The sequence below is a fragment of the Fistularia commersonii genome, chromosome 2 (assembly GCF_037954325.1).
Source record: "Fistularia commersonii isolate RoL2024-O1a breed Wild chromosome 2, RoL_Fcom_v1.0, whole genome shotgun sequence".
Lineage (NCBI taxonomy): Eukaryota > Metazoa > Chordata > Actinopteri > Syngnathiformes > Fistulariidae > Fistularia > Fistularia commersonii.
In genome coordinates, this window is record NC_141285.1 from 16,850,830 (window position 1) to 16,871,451 (window position 20,622).

Consider the following 20,622-nt stretch of genomic DNA (forward strand, 5'->3'; position numbering starts at 1 on the left):
GCTGCAGACTGAAAGAAGAATGACTCTGTCATCATATGTTATTCAACAAAGCCTTCTCAAATACACATTTAATTTGCCAGCCTCAGTGGCTCAATACTCTGTTTTTGAAAAAGGTTGCACCTTGGATATTTGATGCTTAAGTCTATATAACCCACAGCAACACTGTTGTCGAGCAAATGAATGCAATCCTCACATTTTCATCAAGTCATTATATTTGCATTTGTATTCTGAAAAAATACTGAATATTTATGTTACTGCTCTTTCAATTGCTGTATTAGAGGCTCTACTGATGCTATGTGGCCCTGTGTAATCAAGGTATCATCAACATTATTATTATCAGTTATTATAACTATTTCTAATTAATACTGTATATCACAAATACTGTTATTATACAGCAACTGAATATATGATATACATTGATGTTAAAAAAATGACAAGTAGTAGAAAAAAAATTAAATGATTTAAAGAAGATTTTATAATGAATGTGTTTCATAAGTCAGGGCTATGTAATAATATCTAACCAATTAAAATGTGCTTTAAGTATAACAGGTTTTCTCTCTTGTAACATAGGCATGTCTATGAAGCCTGGTTTCCCATGACATTGACAACAATGTCATCAAATCAGTGACAATAATTAAACCTAGAATGTGTACGTGTGTAAACACACTTGACTTTATCATGTATGCCTTTGTACAGAAAAATACATTTGAGAAATACGTGGAAAAGGCCGATGTTTCAAAATAATCAAGGGCACAAAGCATGAAAGCATGATCTTTGAGATTTGCCCAAACCTTCTCTCACATATGTAACAAAATATTGAATAAAATTCTGATTTTATTTCAGAGCTGGCTTAAACTGCCGTTGTATCTGAGTGTATAATGCAATGCAATCTGCCCCCCAACCCCCATTATGTCACTGCAGATGGCCATAGTATGCACATATTTTTGACAGTTCAGTGAATGTGGACGCTAGTTTCACCCCAAGCTGCTTTCAGATATGAAGACACCTCCAAGACGACATTTCAACGCATGTCCACGTTTACTTGCATATTCAATCTAGTCCCCTTTTTTCCGCCTGGGATTTTGGACGTACTACGAGGTGATGTGTACGCCCATTGAAGAAATAGGTGTGATTTTTGTCAAAGCCCCTCCCCATATTCCCTTATATGGTCATTGTATGGCCGGTTGATTGACAGCGGACAGCAGCTGCCGAGTTGCCCAGACATGGCGGAGGATACAGTGTAACTGAGGATCAGCGGCGGAGTTACGTGAGTTTTCCCAGTAGTTGAGTCGGGAAAAAGCCCATTAAATGATACTCAAGAGGAGGAAAATGTGTTGGGCTGGCGCGTACTCAGAGGGGAAACAAAAACCGACCTGAGCTGCCACACAGGAGTAAAATGGGAAAATGTATCGCTGTTTAGTGCAGTCAACAGCCTTGGGCAACAAATATGGCTTCTTGTGCCTTTTTCAGTATGCTATAGAAATTGATCTCCCGTGCAATCTAATGCCGCGGTGGCTCCGGCGAACTGCTGCAAGCCGCGATAAGTTAAGTTCTACAATCGCTCGGTACTTTTGATCGGGAAAGGATATTCCATCCACTTGGCCGCCTGGGTTAGCCGAGAAGCTACGGAACTACAGCGGGTAGCAATGGAGCCAAAGCACAAAGAGTTGCTCGACCAGTGCCACCAGAACTTGCTGGAGTCCATAACAGATGCGGACCGAGTGATCGAGCTGCTGATAGTTTCTGGTGCCTTGAGTCAACTCGATAGGTTCGAGCTGGACCAGAACTGCTCGTCCAGCGCCGAGAAAGTAGACCACCTTTTGAAGATGCTGATGAGCAAGGAGAGCGACCATTTCCTCGACCTGTGTGTGGCCCTTGAGAAGGCATACCCGGACCTGCACACTGCCCTGTTCAGCAGCAACGGCGGGGGACCTGTGGACCACTCCACCGGTACGAGCCGATCACACCAAATACCCATAAATGGGCTTTAACTCGTTGGCTTAGCACCACGCACCCTTCCCCATGACCACAACCTTGGTGGTCTGGGCCAAAAAAGAGCTTATTAGCGATCAGGATTGGATGTGAATTTCTAAAAATGCACTCAAAAGATAGCAAAGATGCATGTCAATGTCACATGTGCCGTTGCAGTGGAAGCCCACTCACCATTTGCATATCTTGTAAATTTCTAATGAGCGATCCGCTCAGTTCACTATGCCTTTTTGTATTTGGAAATGTTAATGCTTCAGTCTGTCCCTAAGCTTAATGTTAAGATTGACTTGCGCTCATTAATGCATGGCTTAGAACTGAAACATCAATCTCATTTCTGTCATTCCTCTAAACTACCCTGCTGTAAAGAGTGCACATAGGCACCCTGCAATGCATAAATCCGGTTCAGTTGCATTGACTAGATATGGTTTATGTGTACTTTAGTTAGTTAGTTTGAAATGTAATGATCAATTCACTGATATGGAACCCTTCCTCAAGCTCTGCATACAGTTTGTCACAATGTAAGCATGATATGGTATAGGTTCCTGATGTAGACTGACTTGTTTCCATGACAATGCTTGCACCATTGACATGTTGGTCAGTATCGAACTGCGTATGGGTGTGTGTGCATCTCAACCACACATGCTTATAAAACCAAAAGCAAGTTGTTGCTTAACAATCTGGTGATTTAGTTCTTCATGCGTGGAGGAAAACATATTTAAATTCTCACATATTTTACCTTTTTTTTTTCATTTGCCATTCCGTGAAGTGTTTTCCTTGTTTTATTTTCAAATGTGCCTGTCTTGCAACTTCAGTGGTTCTGATTTTTGGTTTTGCATGGAGAAAGGGCAATCAAATGTAAAAACCTTGTCTCCTCTTGCCTGTTTATCTTTGAATGAATGGCTGAAGCTGGTGGCTTACTCATAACCAGCATCATGCCCTGAGGGCCTGACTGCAGGATGAGCTTTGCGAGCCAAGTGTAGGAAAGTGATGTAGATCTATCTTGCATGCAAAAAAAAACAAACCCACAAAACAACTTGCAGGCTATCTGACGACTCACTCCAACATGGATTGATTTCAAAATATTTGTTTTTTGCCCAGCACGCTGACTATATTGAAAATTCACCCTGGTGCACCAGTCGATCTTGTTTTGGATTATTCTTGCTAGCAAATAACATTGATACTAAAAATACTGTTGACCTGAAACCAGATGAAAAAAAAATGCCAGCTGCTCGTCCCCTGACTTTGGCTGGATGTGACAATTGTGGCTTGGGGCTTTTCTTTACTGGACTTTTACACGCTATAGTGACTGACCTGCCATGTACAAGGGGAGAGGGAGCACTTGTAGCCAGGCTGGCTACTCAGCCTGTGGTTATTCAACAGAGGATTAGGCCTTGTCTCTCTCTCTCTGGTATAAATTGTCTCTGTGAGACATGCTTTATCATGCCTCCACAGCTCTGTGTATTAGCACCTTGTTCTTGGCTGCCTGTTTCAACTCAAGTGCTGTGATTTTTTTTCTTTTTTTTTTTTTAAATGTGATTCTTATTATCTTTGGGGTAGCGATTTAGCTGATGCGATTACTGCGTTTTAACCACACTTATGAGAGACGAAAGACTTGCTGCTCACAACAGCACCTTCAGGCAAAAAGGCAAAGAGAGACAACACATTGGTATCTTCTGAGCTTTGGTTAGTCAATGAAGTACGACACAGGGTGTATGAGACGTGGGAATGAGTGATGAATCTGGCTGATAGCAACCTGCACTCAGCTCATTCTCTTCACATGATGCCAGTTTGCTCTGACTCTCGGATGTTCCTCTGTTGCCAGCTGAGCAACGCTCACACATGAAATCCTCTCAATTCCCAAGATATATCTTCACAGCAAAGAAAAAGCATTCAGATGCAGATTGATTGTTTTGCTGGCAATATTCACACATCTACAGTAGCGAACATACCACAAACCATTTATTATTTAGTCTGTATTGTGCATCTGGCTGCATCGGGAGTGTTTGTCACTTTTATGTCAAATGTATACAATTCCGGTACTGTGTTTTAAATGCAGAGGATTCATCTTGCACATTGAGCATTACCAAAGCCTTGTTATGCTCCGTGTGCACCCTAATTTATTTGATTAATACGAGCTGAGCAATTCAAGTGGTTTCAATTGCCAAACAAATTTCCAATTGAAGTAGTAATAGAAGAGATGTACCTGTGCACCTCCCCCTCACTTGGATTCTAGGCTCTGTGACAGTGATTTAAACACACTCCGAGCAGAGTGCAACACAAATCTGTCTGACAGGATACAAGATCCACTGTCTTCTCTTGTTCTCTATTTTCCTCTCATTTCCCTAGTTTTATCATCCACTTGACTTGGGAGTCCTTTTTTTCTGATTCACAATCCAATACTTTTGAAATGTCCTTTTTCTTTCCCCTGACAGCTGCCCCCTAATCATTAATGGTTTCATTTCCCTGGACGCTCATATGATTGGACAAACCAGAGAGACGAGGAGGGTGATAGAAAGAGGAAGCAAGAGAGGGGTACACAACAGGCCTTTTGTTGAGAGGTTGAGCAGGCGCAAAGTGCCCAGTCAGCAGCTTGCTGTGTACAGCAGCCCAGGACATACACGAGTATGTGTGCGTGTTGTGCTCTCCTCCCTGTCAACCAGTCTCTGCCCAACTATAAACAAGACTGGACAGACAGAACGAATTATGACTCTGACGCTGTTGTCACAAGTGCTGCTCTTAAACATCTCCCATTGGTCAGATCTGGCCTCCCTTTCTTCCCTTCTCTTTGTGTGTCCCTAGCTGTCACAATGACGCAGATTGTCACTCACCTCGTCACTCTGACTCTTCCCAAACAAGAATGAGCTCACTCGCTTGTTCTTGTGCTCTCAGTGTAAGGAGAAAAGCCACCAATTCATCTATGGTTCACCAACATCTCTGCTTAGATGTAATTAATGGCAAAAAACAGCCTGTGTTTTGATTACACTGCAGTGTTGCTGCACAAGCAGCTGAAAGCTAATAATGCTTCACTTGAAGTGGGGCATATAGATCATCTCTTAAAAGAGCTCTATATTTGCCAGTGGTCAGTTGAGTAAGAATGTTGTACCCACGTCGAACACAATGCCATGTGCTCTTATAAAAGGATTACTTTATCTTTCAGATTGAGTAATCATTTTGTCCTCTTTGTTAAAAGACACCACGGCAGTAGAACTCAAGCCACTTTTGGTAGCTGCGGTTCTGCAAGTATATTTACAAGAACCAAGACAACCAGTCATTAGGTGAATTGTTTCCAGGAATGGGGGAGTTTATTTGGCTATATGAAAAATTATTTCATCATTGACATTGCTTTATGCTCATGTCCTAGGTATCATATTACAGGATGAGCAGTGGCAATTATTGCAAATGCAGTTGGATCTGAGACCATTGTTACTCTTTGGCTATCAATCAATTAAAGTGTTTTAACAATTGAAAAAGTTAAACACTAAAAATCACAAGATACAGTCTCACTCGCAATTATCTGCACAGATAGCGGGATCGCTTGCCTGAAATTTTGATCAATAAACCTATCAAGCCAGAAATATACTCTAATGAGTAGTTGACCTTAGAAGAAGAAAGACCTTTATTCTCACATTCAGTTATACATACAGCATAACATCAGTGGAATTTGACCACTGCATTCAACCCATCATGGATAAAACATGACCTGTTGCCAGCTACCGAGCAATGCCCGAGGGGCAAGTAAGAGTTCAGTGTCTTGCTCCACAACACTTCGATCGGCTCAGAGGAGCACAGGAATCAAACCAGGAATGTTGGTTCCAAGGACGACTGCTCCTATTCCCTGAGCCATGCCGATCCCCTTAGTATTGTGTAGTGCTTAGTATTTCCACTGCTCATTGATGATACCATGATACCCGTCCTTTTGAGTCTGAATGTATTTGTATATTATTTTGCATTTTGGATGGAAGGTGTCCTTTACACACCAAACATGTGAACCACAGCTAGGAGGCTGTATTATGGTACAGGAATTTATTACCATTTTCCTCATGTTCCTCAACTTCCTAATTATCCCACAATGTAGAGGAAATGCCAGCCTCAAAATATTTACCAGTGATATTATGTAATGGAAATAAACTGCTTTTCTTCCTTGTTTAACCATTTCTAAACTTCTTACAAGACATTTTATCTTTGTTTCTCATTTCCTTTTTTCCCTATCCCTTTTTTCCTCATCTGCTGCCATGGCATCACAGCCTTCTGTATCACTGTAGACACGTGTGGTCTCTCCATCTGTTTAATTTTCAAATTATTTATTTGCTGGGCTCCACCTGCTGTCATTTTGTGCTGCAGTCATGCACACGTCTCTTGGAGACGTGTGCATGACTGCATGACCCAGAGTATAACCACCGATATGCAAGGTGTTGTTTCTTGCACTACTTGCTTCAACAGTGTTTATGGATTACAATAATAAGCACTGAATATCACAGTTAACAACAGATTATAATCATTTCTTTTACAGAAGGAACCCTCCATAGCCATGAAATAAAAATTTGAATACATTTTTAATTTGAATGTCATGAGTGAGAGCTATACAAACAAACAAATTGGCTGAATGGTTTACTGATGCACTCGTTTTTTGCTCTTTAAAAAAGGCTATATTTGCTGTTTTGTGTTGGTGTCCAGGAAGAAAGGGAACGAAACACCCTGTAAACCAATGCATTTGCCATGTTTAAGCATTGCAAAGGTTTGTTGTTTTTATTTTCATTGAGGTGTATGATCTTGAAAATAGCTGCCCAGTTTTATCACTGTTCCTTAGGTAACTTTTGATCATGGAGTGAATGTAAATTAGGTAAGTATATTAATTGTTGATGTCTAGCGTATCTATGATTATGTAGCCAGGAAGTACAGCAGTGAGTTTTATTTCACCCAACCAATATTCTTTGACATGGTTTTAGCATGCAGAACTAGAGGTTGTGACTCTTTCCTACTTATTGAGTTCTGTGACCGTATTTGGATACTGTATAGTGAAAGTTTACAACTTGACACACCAGCGTTACTAGGAAACACATAATCCATATTTTATCGTGTTTTTGTAAAATTTTTAGGCAACATTACTTTCTTTACAACCAAAAGTTGTCATATCGAGGTAGAATTACAGAACCGTTGCTCTTTTGTCATGCAGCTTATTCTTTTTTTAATTTGTTGTGTATATTATATTGATTATAATCTCATGCAACCGTGAGCGTGGACCATCTGTCGAGTCTTACAAAAGACTGGTTTCATCTTGGAGAGGGGACATCTTGGATCTTTGTTCTGTGAATATCTGTAGTTTGTTGGGACATTTTGCAAATTACAGAGCTCATGTGATTATATTAGCCAGTTTGAATCAACATCTTATGTCTCGGTGACTGGAAGGGTAAACCTTGAATGGAGCTGGCAGCCATGAGGTCCTTCTGCACTTCGAGCTGTCTGTGGGCCACAAGTGAAAAAAGGTGTCGATCCATTTGTTTTAGAACTGCTGTGTGGCTGAAACCTAGAATGCTTTGGTCACTATAGCAAGACAAAAGCTACTGCCGCAGCACTCAAAACTAAACTCAGCTTCAAAAATATAGGAATCCGTATATTTAGATGCAGTGTCTTGACTTGTAAGTGCAGGTAAAGATTTGCATGAAACCCGCACTCTAGTAGAAAATAAACATTACTGTCAAATCAAAATTGCTGATAGCCTATTTCAGTACAATTTGTAATTAGAATTGTTTGTTTCAATGATATCTTGAATGTTATTGCTGGTGATTGGAGGATTCATTTTAATTGCTGTATATTGCAGTATAGCCCAGTCAACAGGAATGAATTTTGATTTATTCCATGTGAATAATAGTGTGATGTACAATAAGCTTGTGATTTACACTGAGAAGACAGTGCACAGCTCATGTTTTGACACACTCAGGATATATTTCAAGAAGAAAAATGCATTTCAGTGAAAATCCTGAGAAAAATATTCCGAGCCTTCTTAAGTTTGGAGCCCTTATTTCTTCTTTTACACATCGTGCTGATTTTCAATTCTAGACTTCTGCATAACCTTTTAGTTTTATTCCATGAAGTTGATGTTTCCTATTCATTTTTGCTAAATTAAAAAAAAAATAGTGAGGGAGACTTAAGCCAAATCATGATAAAGGTAAGTGGATTTGACCATAGGGCTTTGAACATGAGCTATGAGTCAGACAGAGTGCATGCAGTAGAGTAATCCTAGCTCATGGAGTCATCATGTTGGATGTCTTTTATGTTTATGCTTAGCATAGACTCCTTAAATCAGATGATCAATCCTTTACTCCAACAGCATGGGCCCACTGGCCCATTGCCCAGAATCTTGGCCTGTGGTGTCATTGGCTCCCGCAGAAGTTAGGCCCACTGCATGACTAACTGGAAATCTAAGAGTGTAAGGAGTAAAGTGGACAGAGGATTTAATGTTTCATTTCTGTGTTGAACAGAAAAAGATTAAATTTGGACTGATTAGAGAGGTCAAACCTGTCTTTTGAAGTTTGAATGATCAAAAAAAGTTTGAAAGAGGAGATTTTTGTAAGGCTCACAGAATGAAAATTGCCTAAATGTTTTTTTTAAGGTGGTTCATGAATTAAAATCGAGAAGCCTTGTGTCTTGCGGTTAATCAGCTACACTACCTAGACGTAAAAAAAAAGAACCCTGTGGATTAGATTGACCTCTGTTAATATTGGTTTAAAAATTAGGCTTTAGTAGGGATATAAAGTATATATGAAAGATCTTCAATACTGTATGCCCTACTATTGCCAGAGATTAGGAGTCTAGAAAGATTTAAAAAATGGGCTTTACAGTCTTTACATTACACACTATGGAAATCTGGCTGCAAAGCATATCAATGTGAATTTAAAAAAAGTTAAAATGCCTGATCAAGCATTTTAGTGAACATTTAATCTACATGTAAGAAGGAAACTGCTGAATTTCTGAGACCGTGTACGCATGGTCAGAATGATGATAGTGGTCACATTCACATCACAAATGTAAAAAAACAAAAAACAATTTTACTATTCTACATAAGTTTAAGCTGAATAGGGATCGAAAAACTCATTTGGCCTGGAAAAATTTCCAAATTATCTTTTGCACAGAAGCTACCATTTAATTTCGATCATGTAGGTTGATTTGGTTCATTCTTCTAATATTGTGTTCATGAATAGTCAACCTTGAAATGAGTATTCCACATTCGCTTTTACTCAAAATCCATCAGTTAGACCTTGCTTGTGTACATAAAACACAGGGCTATTTTGGACTGAGACTTCCACAGCCTGACTTAAGCTTGCTGTTAAACGAGTGGGTAGTGTTGAACCATATTATTAGTGTTGCTATTATTTGCACCACTGTAGTTTAATAGCTGTGAAGCTGAGGACACAAATGAGTGTGCAGAGACTTATTTGGTCTCGCCTCTCGGTTTATGGCTTTAATCACTGTTGCTCACTGACAGTAAGAAGAACTGACAGTGGCTAACAAAGGATAGCACACTGTTATTTTTGGAATTCTCCTGCTTTACCAAATGGCCCTGAAATTAAGTCCTTGTGTTTGTGGTAAAGGGAGATGCCTTGGTGTTATCCAGTCCATAGTTTAAGCACTTATCACATTTATTTGATGAACAGTCTGAAGTAGCAGCAGAATCCAGTCATTATAGTAATCATAGGTGCTTTATCTTTTTGGTGGTGTTCTCATTGGCAAATACAAGAATTTTCTTGAACTGTTAAATAATTTAGTCACAGCTGACCGTGGCAGCCAGACTTTGTATCTTGCTTTGATAAGGCTCTCCTTCTCTGGCATCTTAACCCCTTTCACCATGCTCCAGAATTTGCTATTCCTCTTATCCAGTCTCGCCATGGCAACATGTGTCATCTTGCTTTATGTGCGGGAGAGCATAATCTGTTTGTCTGAGGCAAGTCTTGGTTGCTGAGCACATCACTTGATTGGGGGGGGAAGGAGAGGCTTGAGGACTGGGGAAAGGAGGACCCCTAAGGTAATGTTGGGTACTCCCCGACCTATTTAAATCATGGCAATAGACCTGTGTTAATAATGCCTGAAGCCCATCATTATATACCCAACTGAGTATTTGATATAACCTCTTGGTTTGATTTTTTTTTTTTTTTTTTTTTTCTGTCCCTCCCCCCCAGCCATATCGATTTTGGTGGCAACTATTTGATTGTTCTTCTTTGCTGTCCAAATGGGTGCATGCACTATTGATGCACTGAGCATGCTTACAAATGACCAGTTTCACAATCTATGGTGAGTGCTAATTGCTTTAAATGATTGAATGTCTGTAGGAAAAGGGCTAATTTTTGCTAGCCCACTGGCTACCTAATAATTGCTGTTTATCTGACATGCACTCCATACAGAAAATGTGTTTTAACTAATCGACTCGCAACTCAATCTAAATGCGAGAATTTTGTCCCCATAGCAAAATTGGATGGTGTGGTAGCGAGGTTTGCATGAGAATTGCTGCGGTTGTTGGAGATTTAGCTGTCTAGTGATGGGCTGGTGTCCCTAGTCATGAGGATTACTGGAATTTTAATTTGTCTAAGTGTTTTGGTTTCACACATGATTTAAGAAGCCACTTTTATCTGGCTTTTTCTGTCAAAAAGCTTTGCCTTCACTGCACAGTACTTTAGAGTAACGTATTGCAGCTAAGCAGGGATAATAGTGCTCCATGTCTTACGTTTTTGAATATGAGACCTGTTCAGCCAGATACTGGGTTCAAAAAGTCATTTGTTGCTTTTCATAGCAACCATTGAAATGAGCATGAGGTTTCTCCATAGATATGTTGGTTTTTAAGTAATGACATGCAGCCCCAGACTGGTTCTCATCATGTCTCATGGAACAATATGAAATCCAAGCTGCGTGCTCCTAACACTTCACAGACAAAAAGTGTTGTGCATCAGGGAATGTCAGAACAGATTAAAAGCCTTTCCACCCTGCTCCTCGTTTTTTTTTTTTTTTCCTAGTCTCTCCTCTTACTTCTGTTCCTCTTTGTCTCCCCAACAACCCCCTCGTCTCTTTTTGCAACTTAGTTAGGCTATCCCCTTTCATCTAACCTCCTCTTCTCCATGCCTTCCCCTTGTTTCCCCACTTGCCCCCCTCTTCTCTGCTCTGTCTAAAGGTTCTAAGATGGAGAGGCTCAGTCACACAGAGCTCATAGTTAATTAGGCTTGGCCTTGTCACACATTGAGGGCTGGAGCCAGAGCATAGCTAAACCCTGTGGGGAGGAAAGGAGATGGAGATCGGGAGCAGTTTGGCATCAATCTATTGCCTGCTGGCAAAAGCAACAGTCATTCCCCTGCTCTCTTAAACCCTGTACAGAGCAACTAATTATAACTATAAATTTTTGGAATATAATCTTTATTTGGTTAAGCAGAATTGATTGTATTAAGATCTCTTTTTTTATTTTTTTTCAAAAGGGGATGAATAAAAAAGGAAACATTTTCATTACAACCCAGATAGAGGAAGCAAAGAACAACTATGTAAGAAATGATTAACAGTGCAATGTGGCCTCAAATTCAAAGTTACATGGACTCTAAAACCATTTAGTGAGAGCATGAAGGACATTCAAGGTTAAAAGGATAGGTCACTCTTGTGTATAATGCCCTTTCAAAAATTCTGTTTAAGGTACTGATTTTTGGAGATATCAGCTAGAGAGATGTCTAGCCTGTCGTAAGTAAAATGGAACTGAGTGACAAAGTGCAGAAAAATAAATTTTGAGCAACTCCGCAGATATTACCTTTCAAGAAATCATGTCCTGGTTTATTTCAATGATTCATAGAATTTTATCATGAGCAGTTGCGTGTAGAAACTTCAACTGCTTTAGTTGCACCTCAAAATATTACTGACTCGAGCACAGGATTTATTCTCACAAATTTAGACTGATAAGTCAGGCCTGCACCTGAGGGGCATGAACAAAATAATGTCAAGTATTGATTGGAGTAAACTTTGTTATAATTTATCATATGACAATAGGTTACTCTAAGCAGTTCCATCAGTCAAAGACTGTGGCATCCAAGCTTCAAGAAGGAGCGCTACCGCAGGTCCTTCATTCCATTTGGTGTGAGACTGTTCAACACCACAAGCAAATTAACAGTTTTTCTGCATCTAGCACGGTGCTGATGGTGTTCACAAGCATCCCAAAATGCTCTTTCCTTTTTGCACTACCAAACTACTCCCATATCTATTTTGCAGTAGCTCCAAATTTTGCTTCTCTCATATTTGATTTTTTGTTTTTTTGCGATTCAAAGAAATTTGTGGATGTAATTTTCATCCACATAGTTCCAATAATCTTTATTCATTCATTCATCTGTACTGCATATCCAGCACTCAGGCCTTCAGGGGTGTTGGAGTCTATCCTAGCTGTCACGGGGCTACGGTGGGACACACCTTGGACTGGTCACCAGTCAATCACAGGGCCAAATGTAGAGACCTACAACCATTCACTCTGTCATTGTCACATTTTGGCAATTAATGGTCTCCAGAACACTGACTGCATATGTTTGTGGGAGGATACCGGAGAAGCCGGAGGAAATAATCTGTCAAATGCATGTATACAAACAGTTGACATTGGGATTACGAAGTACGGTATCAAGTTCCCTAAGCAATTAAATACATCTCTCATGTTAATTTTAATCGTGGAATTTTCATTGATATTAAAAAAGATGTCCTCTAATCTCTTTTAAACATTAAAAAAAATATTTTATCATATCTCCCAACTAAAGTGTGTGTCTTGGGGCAAATCCTTTATGTATATCCTAGCGGAAGAAAGTCATTAACATTATTGCAACCCTTGTTACCAGGAATGCCATCACAAGCATATTGTACTATCTCCCAATAGTTGGAGCCTGTGAAATATCCCCCTGTGTAAACCATATGTCTGGCTATTCAGCTGAAGAACAATCCTCACTGTCTCAATGCATGAAATAGACAAAAAAAACCAAAAACAAAACAGATTTTAATTGTTACATTCTTCCTGTGGAGCAGAAATGTATAGGCACTATACATACAAGCAGCGGAGAGTGCATAGTGAGAGGGGAGCTTTAATTATCATGACAGTCTGGAGTAATAGTATAGAGCTCATAAGAAGATGTATTGGAGATAAAATTTGTAGCATCGGACCCTCACTGAATGTATTGCTGCTTTGCAGAGAAGCTATATTGCCCAATAAAACTGATAACCACATCGTGGTAAGATGGCACCTACTTCATTAGTTTGTCAGTGTTTATACATTTTACTAAATGGATCCTTTCCCCTTGCTTTGCTTCGTGACAGGTTCTACATACAGCGTTCTCTCCACCATGCCATCAGACTCAGAAAGCAGCAGCTCCCTAAGTAGTGTTGGTAAGTATAATGGTGCTTGTTACTAAGTTGTTTTTTTTTTTTTGTCCCTTATAATTTCAACCCATGAAAGGGGAAAAGTTTGCTAAAATAACCATGGGTGACTACATTGTGACACATAGGATACGTTCATCATTCCTGGTTTTCTCCTAGGTGTTAGGGTTATTTTTGGGCAACGTCTTCTTTCCCATAAGAAGTTTTCCATGTTTGCTTTCTCTAGTTTTGACCATTGTCCAAATGATTCATTTTTGGTACATAAAGCTTGTAAGGAAATAAACTTTGAGTCAAAGATTAATATAATCCTCCAATTTCTTTCCCGAGTCTTTTTGATATGAATTTTCTTTCCTATGGATGAAATGACCCAGAAAATGACCTTAGTAACAGTTTTGTGACAACCTATTTCTTTAGCAACAAATCATTGGTCACAGTAACAGAGGGTGAGCATAGTATCATGATGATCAATCCTTCTTTGTTACTGTAAGATCAGTCAGGTGAATTTCAATCAATGAGGGACAGAGAAAAGTCAAATTTAATATAGAAATATCAAGTTAAAAAAAAAACAGCAAGTTTGCCATTAAATCCCTAAATCCAAATCACTCTGCATTTCATGTTCCTGTCAGAGATTAGAGATCTTGTAGCTTTGCAAATCCAACATGATTTTCTGCAAATTTACAGCAAATTGTCACGTAAACCATCCTTAGCAGATTACATTATATATTCATAGCACACAGTTGTTGCCCTGACCAATGGGACCGGCTACTTTTGCCCCTTGCTATAGACGATTGTAAGGAACGGCTTAAGATTTCAATTCATGTCCTTTTGTAGATTACAGCAGGCTTCAGTAATGTCGTTGAGGCAGCAGGACATCGTTTTAACGCATTTGGTCCTTATATACTTGTATAATACATTGATTAACATCCCTAACAATGGGTAATGCCCACTGTTGCAGGCTCCCCTGTCAATGGTGAAGCATCCTCCCCACCCCCAGCCATCAATGACAACCGGCCATCCGGTGACAACATGGATACCATCTTGTTCCAGCTCCGTCAGGTGACCAGGGAGCGGGATGAGCTCCGTAAACGTCTGGCATTGGCATCGCCTGGCACCACCTTTGATGACTGCAGGTGCAATTCTAAGCCTGCCTGCCAAGTTATTGTTGTGTGTTTTTTTTTTCTTCCCTTCTGCTTCACACATTTATGTGGCTGATATGTCTAATTTGGTGATGGATACTATTTACAGGGTGTTGGATCCTGTTTTTATCTTAAGTTTCTCAATAATTGTTTAAACCAGCAGAATTCATTGTGGATAAGCTTAATTTGTATGATTGTTTAACTCTGGGTTGTAAAGGTGATCCTGCAAGGTTTGATATACTTGTTTTTTTTGTTGTTTTTTTTAATTTGTTTTGCTGATAGAAAACATACTGATGTCTAGTCAAACTAGACATTTGGTCGAGTCAAACTTATTCCTATCTATCAAGTATTCACTTTGGTGGAATTTCAATGTATATCTGTCTGTCCTTGTAGCTGAATGTTGTATTCTTCAGGGCTCCTGAAATATTCTCTTTTCTTGCTGTTCCGTACTTAAGGCCAAATTCCAAAGCCAGTCATGATTATGAACGTTTAAAAAGTCAGTGCATGAGGGCCATGGGAGATCTGCAGTCACTCCAGAACCAGCATACGAAAACACTAAAGAGGTGCGAAGAGGCTGTAAAAGAGGCTGATTTCTACCAGTGAGTAATCATTTTTGTGTTGTGTATTGATATGTTTATAAAAAAATGTATCTGTTTTATTTTGTAAATGCATTAGTTGCTTCAGTCTCCATGCAAAATCAGTAGTAATTGTGTGATGGGACTAATCCTTGAATTGCAAGTGATGCAAGCTTGGGGTGAGCATTTTGTCATTTGCTATCAGATGTTTTTTAACGCAAAAAAAATCGCTTTACTGATTTATTATAAATCTATCCTACGTGGCTGTATCACAGTTACCCAAATAAAAAGGATATTTATATGAGATGGCATTTAGAATAATCCCTGCATTGTTTAAAAACTTTGTAATGAATGTCTTCATATGATTCAGCCTAGCAGCTCTTGAGCGCAGAAAGTGTTTCTAGAGGAATGGATTAATCATACAGAATTGTATTTATTTGAAGCTGGAAATATTTATGTTTTGTTGTGTAAATTTTGGGTTTTGTCAACCAAGTATTTTTCATTAATAAAATAACTTTAAAAGGACTTTCTAGCCTTTTTGATGTCACATATCACCTTTATCATCTCTTTTAATATCGTCAGCCCTGCTCTATGTAAATGTGTGTAACCGCATTTGTTTGTACCCACAATCTGTGTATGTATATGCATATGCTCACTACTTCTGTGCATCTGTGTCTTCTCTGTTTACAGTATGCTGCATAGCCGTGTCTTGGGCGAACAGACACAGCTGAAGGAAGAAATGGAGACCTTCAGGAGGGACAATGCTCAACTTGTCCGAGAGCACAATCACCTAAAACAGAACTGTGAGGAGCTTAAACGACTGCACAGTCAAGACCAGAAAGAGCTGGCAGACCTTAGACTGCAGCAACAGCAGGTACCTTCTCCTCACTAACAGTAAAAGCATGTCTTGATGTCTGCTGTAGCTGCCAAGTTGTTTTAAGGGCTGAAATTTCCTTCGGGACATAATAACATTCTCTAAAAAGGACGCAGGTACATAAACTGAATTAGCCTTATAAAAAAGGTTTTTTGTTTATAACGGTTACATTTTCCATTCAACACAACATAGAGAGACATTCATCTCTTCCATTTTTGAATCATCACACATTCTCTCCACCCTGGTAATATGATCTGTTGGCAAGGTTGTTATGACTTGTATTTCTCAATGTGAAGTGCTATCTCACAATGCACCTCTGGAGAATACTGCATTGAAAAAGAGCACAGGACAGGCGAGCTGAGGGAAGTGCACACAATGCATTTCTGAAAAGGGCAAACGCAGAAGACAAGGGCTTGGGCAAAGGGCACACTGACCCAAACCATGTTGCTACAAGATGAGTGTATATGCTGTGTAGACGAGGTTGTTGATACCCTCGGGTCACTGCAACTCTCTCAGTGAACTTGACTACTGTATCAGCAGGAACTAGAGTAGAAAGACATTCTCCCATAGAATGAATAATAGAGTGGCAAGGAGATAAGCTACATATAAAACGTATAACTTAGCCAATGAGCTATTTGATATTTCTTTTGTGACCCATCCAGTTGTGCACATCGGTGTGTCTAAACATAGCCCTAGGATGACACCCACAGAAGCCATTGCTGAGAGCTGAACTAGAATATTTAGTTCACAAACAAATACATTTTTGCCGTTGATATGCGAGCACGCATAGTTATGCAACACCATAAATATATACTCCTTTGGCAAATGATATGACCGCATTGTCTTTTTTTGTATATGCCAGGTAATGAGAGAGAAAGGCTCATCGGAGGTTTTAAATAAACTGTACGACACAGCCATGGACAAGCTGGAGAATATAAAGAAAGACTACGATGCCCTCAGCAAGCGCCACAGTGAGAAGGTAGCTAACCATAACACAGACTTGAGCCGGCTGGAGCAAGCTGAAGAGGAGAACCGGCGCCTTCAAAAGCAGATGGATGCATTGCTCATACAGCGCGACTCAGCTATGCATTATCAGCAGCAGTATTCCACCTCAATGAGAAGGTGATACCTTCATATTTTACATGCACATATGCACATGTATGATTTATAAATTGTGTGTGTGTGTGTGTGTGTGTGTGTGTGTGTGCGTGTGTGCGTGTGTGCGTGTGTGCGTGTGTGCGTGTGTGCGTGTGTGCGTGTGTGCGTGTGTGTGTGTGTGTGATCAACCGTATGAGGAAACTGCTGGCAAGAGGGTCTTATCCCCACTCTTACATTTCTGGTCAAATATATATATTAAAATATAAAGCTGTTCATGCAGCATTCAGTTCATCTTCTGTCAAACATGTAACTCGTACTTGTACATTTTGACATACCAAGCCGTCATCTGACTTATGGAATGAACTGAATCCAATATTATAGGCCTTATTTTTGTGTAAAGGGCTTAAGGTAGGCCCGGTTGAATGGCACAAGTTGCGCTGTGTGAAACCTGTGTCATGTTTGACCCAAACTTTAAGCCTTGTTTGGTATTATGTCGAGGGTATTGTCTTTCTCATCAATATTGCTGAGACATTTTTCCTCTGGGGGAATAGGCTGATAATGTCACCTTCCACTCTGACCAAGCCAGTTGAGTAAAACGAATCCTCTCAAAAGACAGCATGAGTGTCCTTGTTGTTTTTATTTGTTTGTTTTTTTCAAGGAAATGTTTTTTCATAGTTATCAACCACTGTCAAAGTCTTAAGAATCATTTACTTCAGTTAGTTCTGTCTTAGCCAACTGCCTCCTCTTACTCATACTCATATGTGCAAGTACATAAACATGGCTGTGCATAGATGAGTCTTGAGTTTGATTTGTGCAAATGACTGAAGTCCATTTTTTTAGACTCAACCAGTGCAGTTGGTTCAGCCCAGCCTCAAGCAGCCTGAGGCATGTGCTTTTTGCCTTGAGTTGTTTGTACCAAATGGTACCCCAATATTTGGTCATTTTTATATTAACAAAGAACATTGTAACAAAATATTTTATCTATTAAATGTAATAATGAAAAGGAAAGCTGGACTTTTTAATCACGATAATAGATATTCGCCTCCATTTTTAGCTTAATTAATTTTCTATCATTATCTTCTGAAATGTCCTCACCCAAACCTTCATCAAAATTCTCTATCCTCCCAGGTTTGATTCCGTGCAGCAAGAGCTGAACAAGTCCTCAGCCCAGAATAAGGAGCTGGAGAGAGAGATGGAGCGGCTTCAGTCCGAGGTGACCCGCTACAAGAATTTACAGCTAAAGGCAGCAAAGGACTGCGAGAAGTACAAGGAGGAGAGGGACTCCGTATTTAATGAATATCGCCTCATCATGAGTGAGAGGGACCAAGTGATCAAGGAGCTGGACAAGTTGCAGACTGAACTGGAAGCTGCTGAGGCCAAACTCAAAAACACCTCCTCCGAGAGGGTTGTGGCCAGTGAAGAATTGGAGGCACTTAGACAGGTATCAGTAAAGACACTAACAAAAGCAAAAGCTACATGTTTGGCTTACATGCCAGTGATAACCGTGAATCAGAGTATCCAAAGAATTCCCTTTCTTGATGATCACTTTACTCACTTTGCTCTGTGACAGGAGTTGAACTCCTCATTGGTGGATCGTGACAGGGCCATCTGTGAGAGGAATGAGCTCCTTGAGAAGTACTGCTATGAGGTAAAGGACAAAGCTGAGGCCCAGAAAGAACTGAGCCAGGCCTGCAAGGATATCGAGACTGTCCGAGAGGAGAGGGATGTTGCCCGGAAGGAAAGGACAGAGGCCATCATTCAAAGGGACCAGCTCCTCAGAGAGTACTACCAAGCCAGACAGGTAACAAACCTACCCACCTCTTGTAATGAACACGTTACAGATATGGCTGCATAATGTCAAAGGTAAGAGCTTAGTGGATTCAGTGAGCTGTCAGTTGGCAGATTACAGCCTGTAAGGCCATGATGAGCCCTCAAGCAGATATAGGACACACCCCTGTCATCATACTAGATGGCCACACGAACAGTCACTGTATGTACTAGATTAGTCTGAACTAAATTGTTTTCTTTTAGGCATTTTGAAGGTAGAAAAGACTTCTAAATACAAATGTTATGACATTTTAACACAGCTAATGCATGTCCAAGCAATATCCCTTTACCAATATCCTGTTATCTATTCCCATTTGTATGAACTACAGTAAATGAATTTATTATTGCTATTACTATTGTATTCATTTATGATAGTGAAAGTGGAGAATGTGGGGGTGGGGGGGGAGACTGGAATGAAAACCTAGACACTTAATCAATGAGGGTAAAGCCACTATAAAAGTTTTATAGTAGCTGATATACTATAACTTGTAGCTTCAGTGTGACTTTACGCACTGTAATTAAATGCACCGTGGTTTGTGGTTGTTTTATTAACTCCAAGTGTCACATTGAGACATCCGTATGTTGATATTTCAAGGTTGATCATTTGGGATAAACAAAGCCTAGTTTATCAGAGTGAAAGCAATATGCACAATGTGATAAGGAAACTAATCTGTGTGTATACCTATCTTTCTCCTTAGAAACAAGATTCCGCCACCCTGGACATGGAACGGGCCAATAAAGAGATTGAGATGCTAAGGAAACAGTATGAAGCCATGTCCCAGGAATTAAAGGAGGCCACACAGGAGACCGAAGTCGCCAAATGTCGACGGGATTGGGCATTCCAAGAGAGAGACAAAATAGTAGCAGAAAGGGAGAGCATTAGGTCTGTTTCGCTCTTATTATTTTTTTCCAAAGTTAAAAATGGTTACAGAGGGTCAAAGACAATGTCGTAGATCTCTCTAATATCAATTTTCCCTTGTCACTTTTGTCTCTCCACATCCATTCCCAAGGACTCTGTGTGACAATTTGCGGCGGGAAAGAGACCGGGCAGTTAGTGATCTTGCTGATGCCCTACGGAATCTTGATGACATGAGGAAGCAGAAGAATGATGCATTGCGAGAGCTCAAGGAGCTGAAGTGAGTTTGAGAGCCTTGTTTTCTTTGCCCAGATATGATGGACTTTAAATGCATGCTATTACACTTGAATAACAAGCGCAGCGAAAATCCTTCTTCACAGTACACTATTGCCTCTACCCGGCCAACTTAGTGTGGCCAGTTGCTTTCACGTCATAAGCCGCTGCACTCAGTGTGTGGCTCGCTGTAAGCTGCAATATTCTGCCTTTAGAGACATCATTGAGCTGAGTTTTTTGTGTTGCGACATTTGCTCTTGCCTAGATTAAAAGTGTAATCCCGAAAACCAATAGTGATGCAAACACACATTTGGTGTCTGTACCTCCCTCTATGCTTGTTACACTTACACTAGGTGAGGAAGCGCACTCTGCTGGCCAAAGCATATATGACAAAGTCAAGGGACTTGCTGGAATATACTCTTAATTTGGAGTTTTCTCCCCCTGCCTGCGTATGACAATGTAACACAAGGGATTTAGTATTTGGTGACCTTTTAGTGATATTAGGCCTTGTGTGCTAACTACCTTTGATTTTCCCATGTAAACTGCAAAGCACAATGCATTCTTTAAATGGAGATAAGAAATTTCAAACATATGAAAAAAATCTGAGTCCAACTCATGAAATTA

General features: G+C 40.0%; 1 protein-coding gene across 4 annotated transcripts in view; it reads left to right on the top strand.

Moving 5' to 3' along the window:
• Positions 1-1,210: 1,210 nt before the first annotated feature.
• Positions 1,211-20,622, top strand: part of dlg5a (discs, large homolog 5a (Drosophila)) — a 36,566-nt gene continuing 17,154 nt past the window's right edge. For all 4 annotated transcript variants that reach the window (XM_086171001.1, XM_086170973.1, XM_086170992.1 and 1 more), the window contains exons 1-10: positions 1,211-1,950; positions 13,300-13,368; positions 14,315-14,489; positions 14,951-15,094; positions 15,761-15,944; positions 16,807-17,066; positions 18,171-18,483; positions 18,613-18,843; positions 19,568-19,752; positions 19,880-20,005. In XM_086171001.1, coding sequence (XP_086027127.1) covers positions 1,647-1,950; positions 13,300-13,368; positions 14,315-14,489; positions 14,951-15,094; positions 15,761-15,944; positions 16,807-17,066; positions 18,171-18,483; positions 18,613-18,843; positions 19,568-19,752; positions 19,880-20,005 — 1,991 coding nt within the window. In that variant the 5' untranslated portion in view covers positions 1,211-1,646. The remainder of the gene's footprint in view (positions 1,951-13,299; positions 13,369-14,314; positions 14,490-14,950; positions 15,095-15,760; positions 15,945-16,806; positions 17,067-18,170; positions 18,484-18,612; positions 18,844-19,567; positions 19,753-19,879; positions 20,006-20,622) is intronic.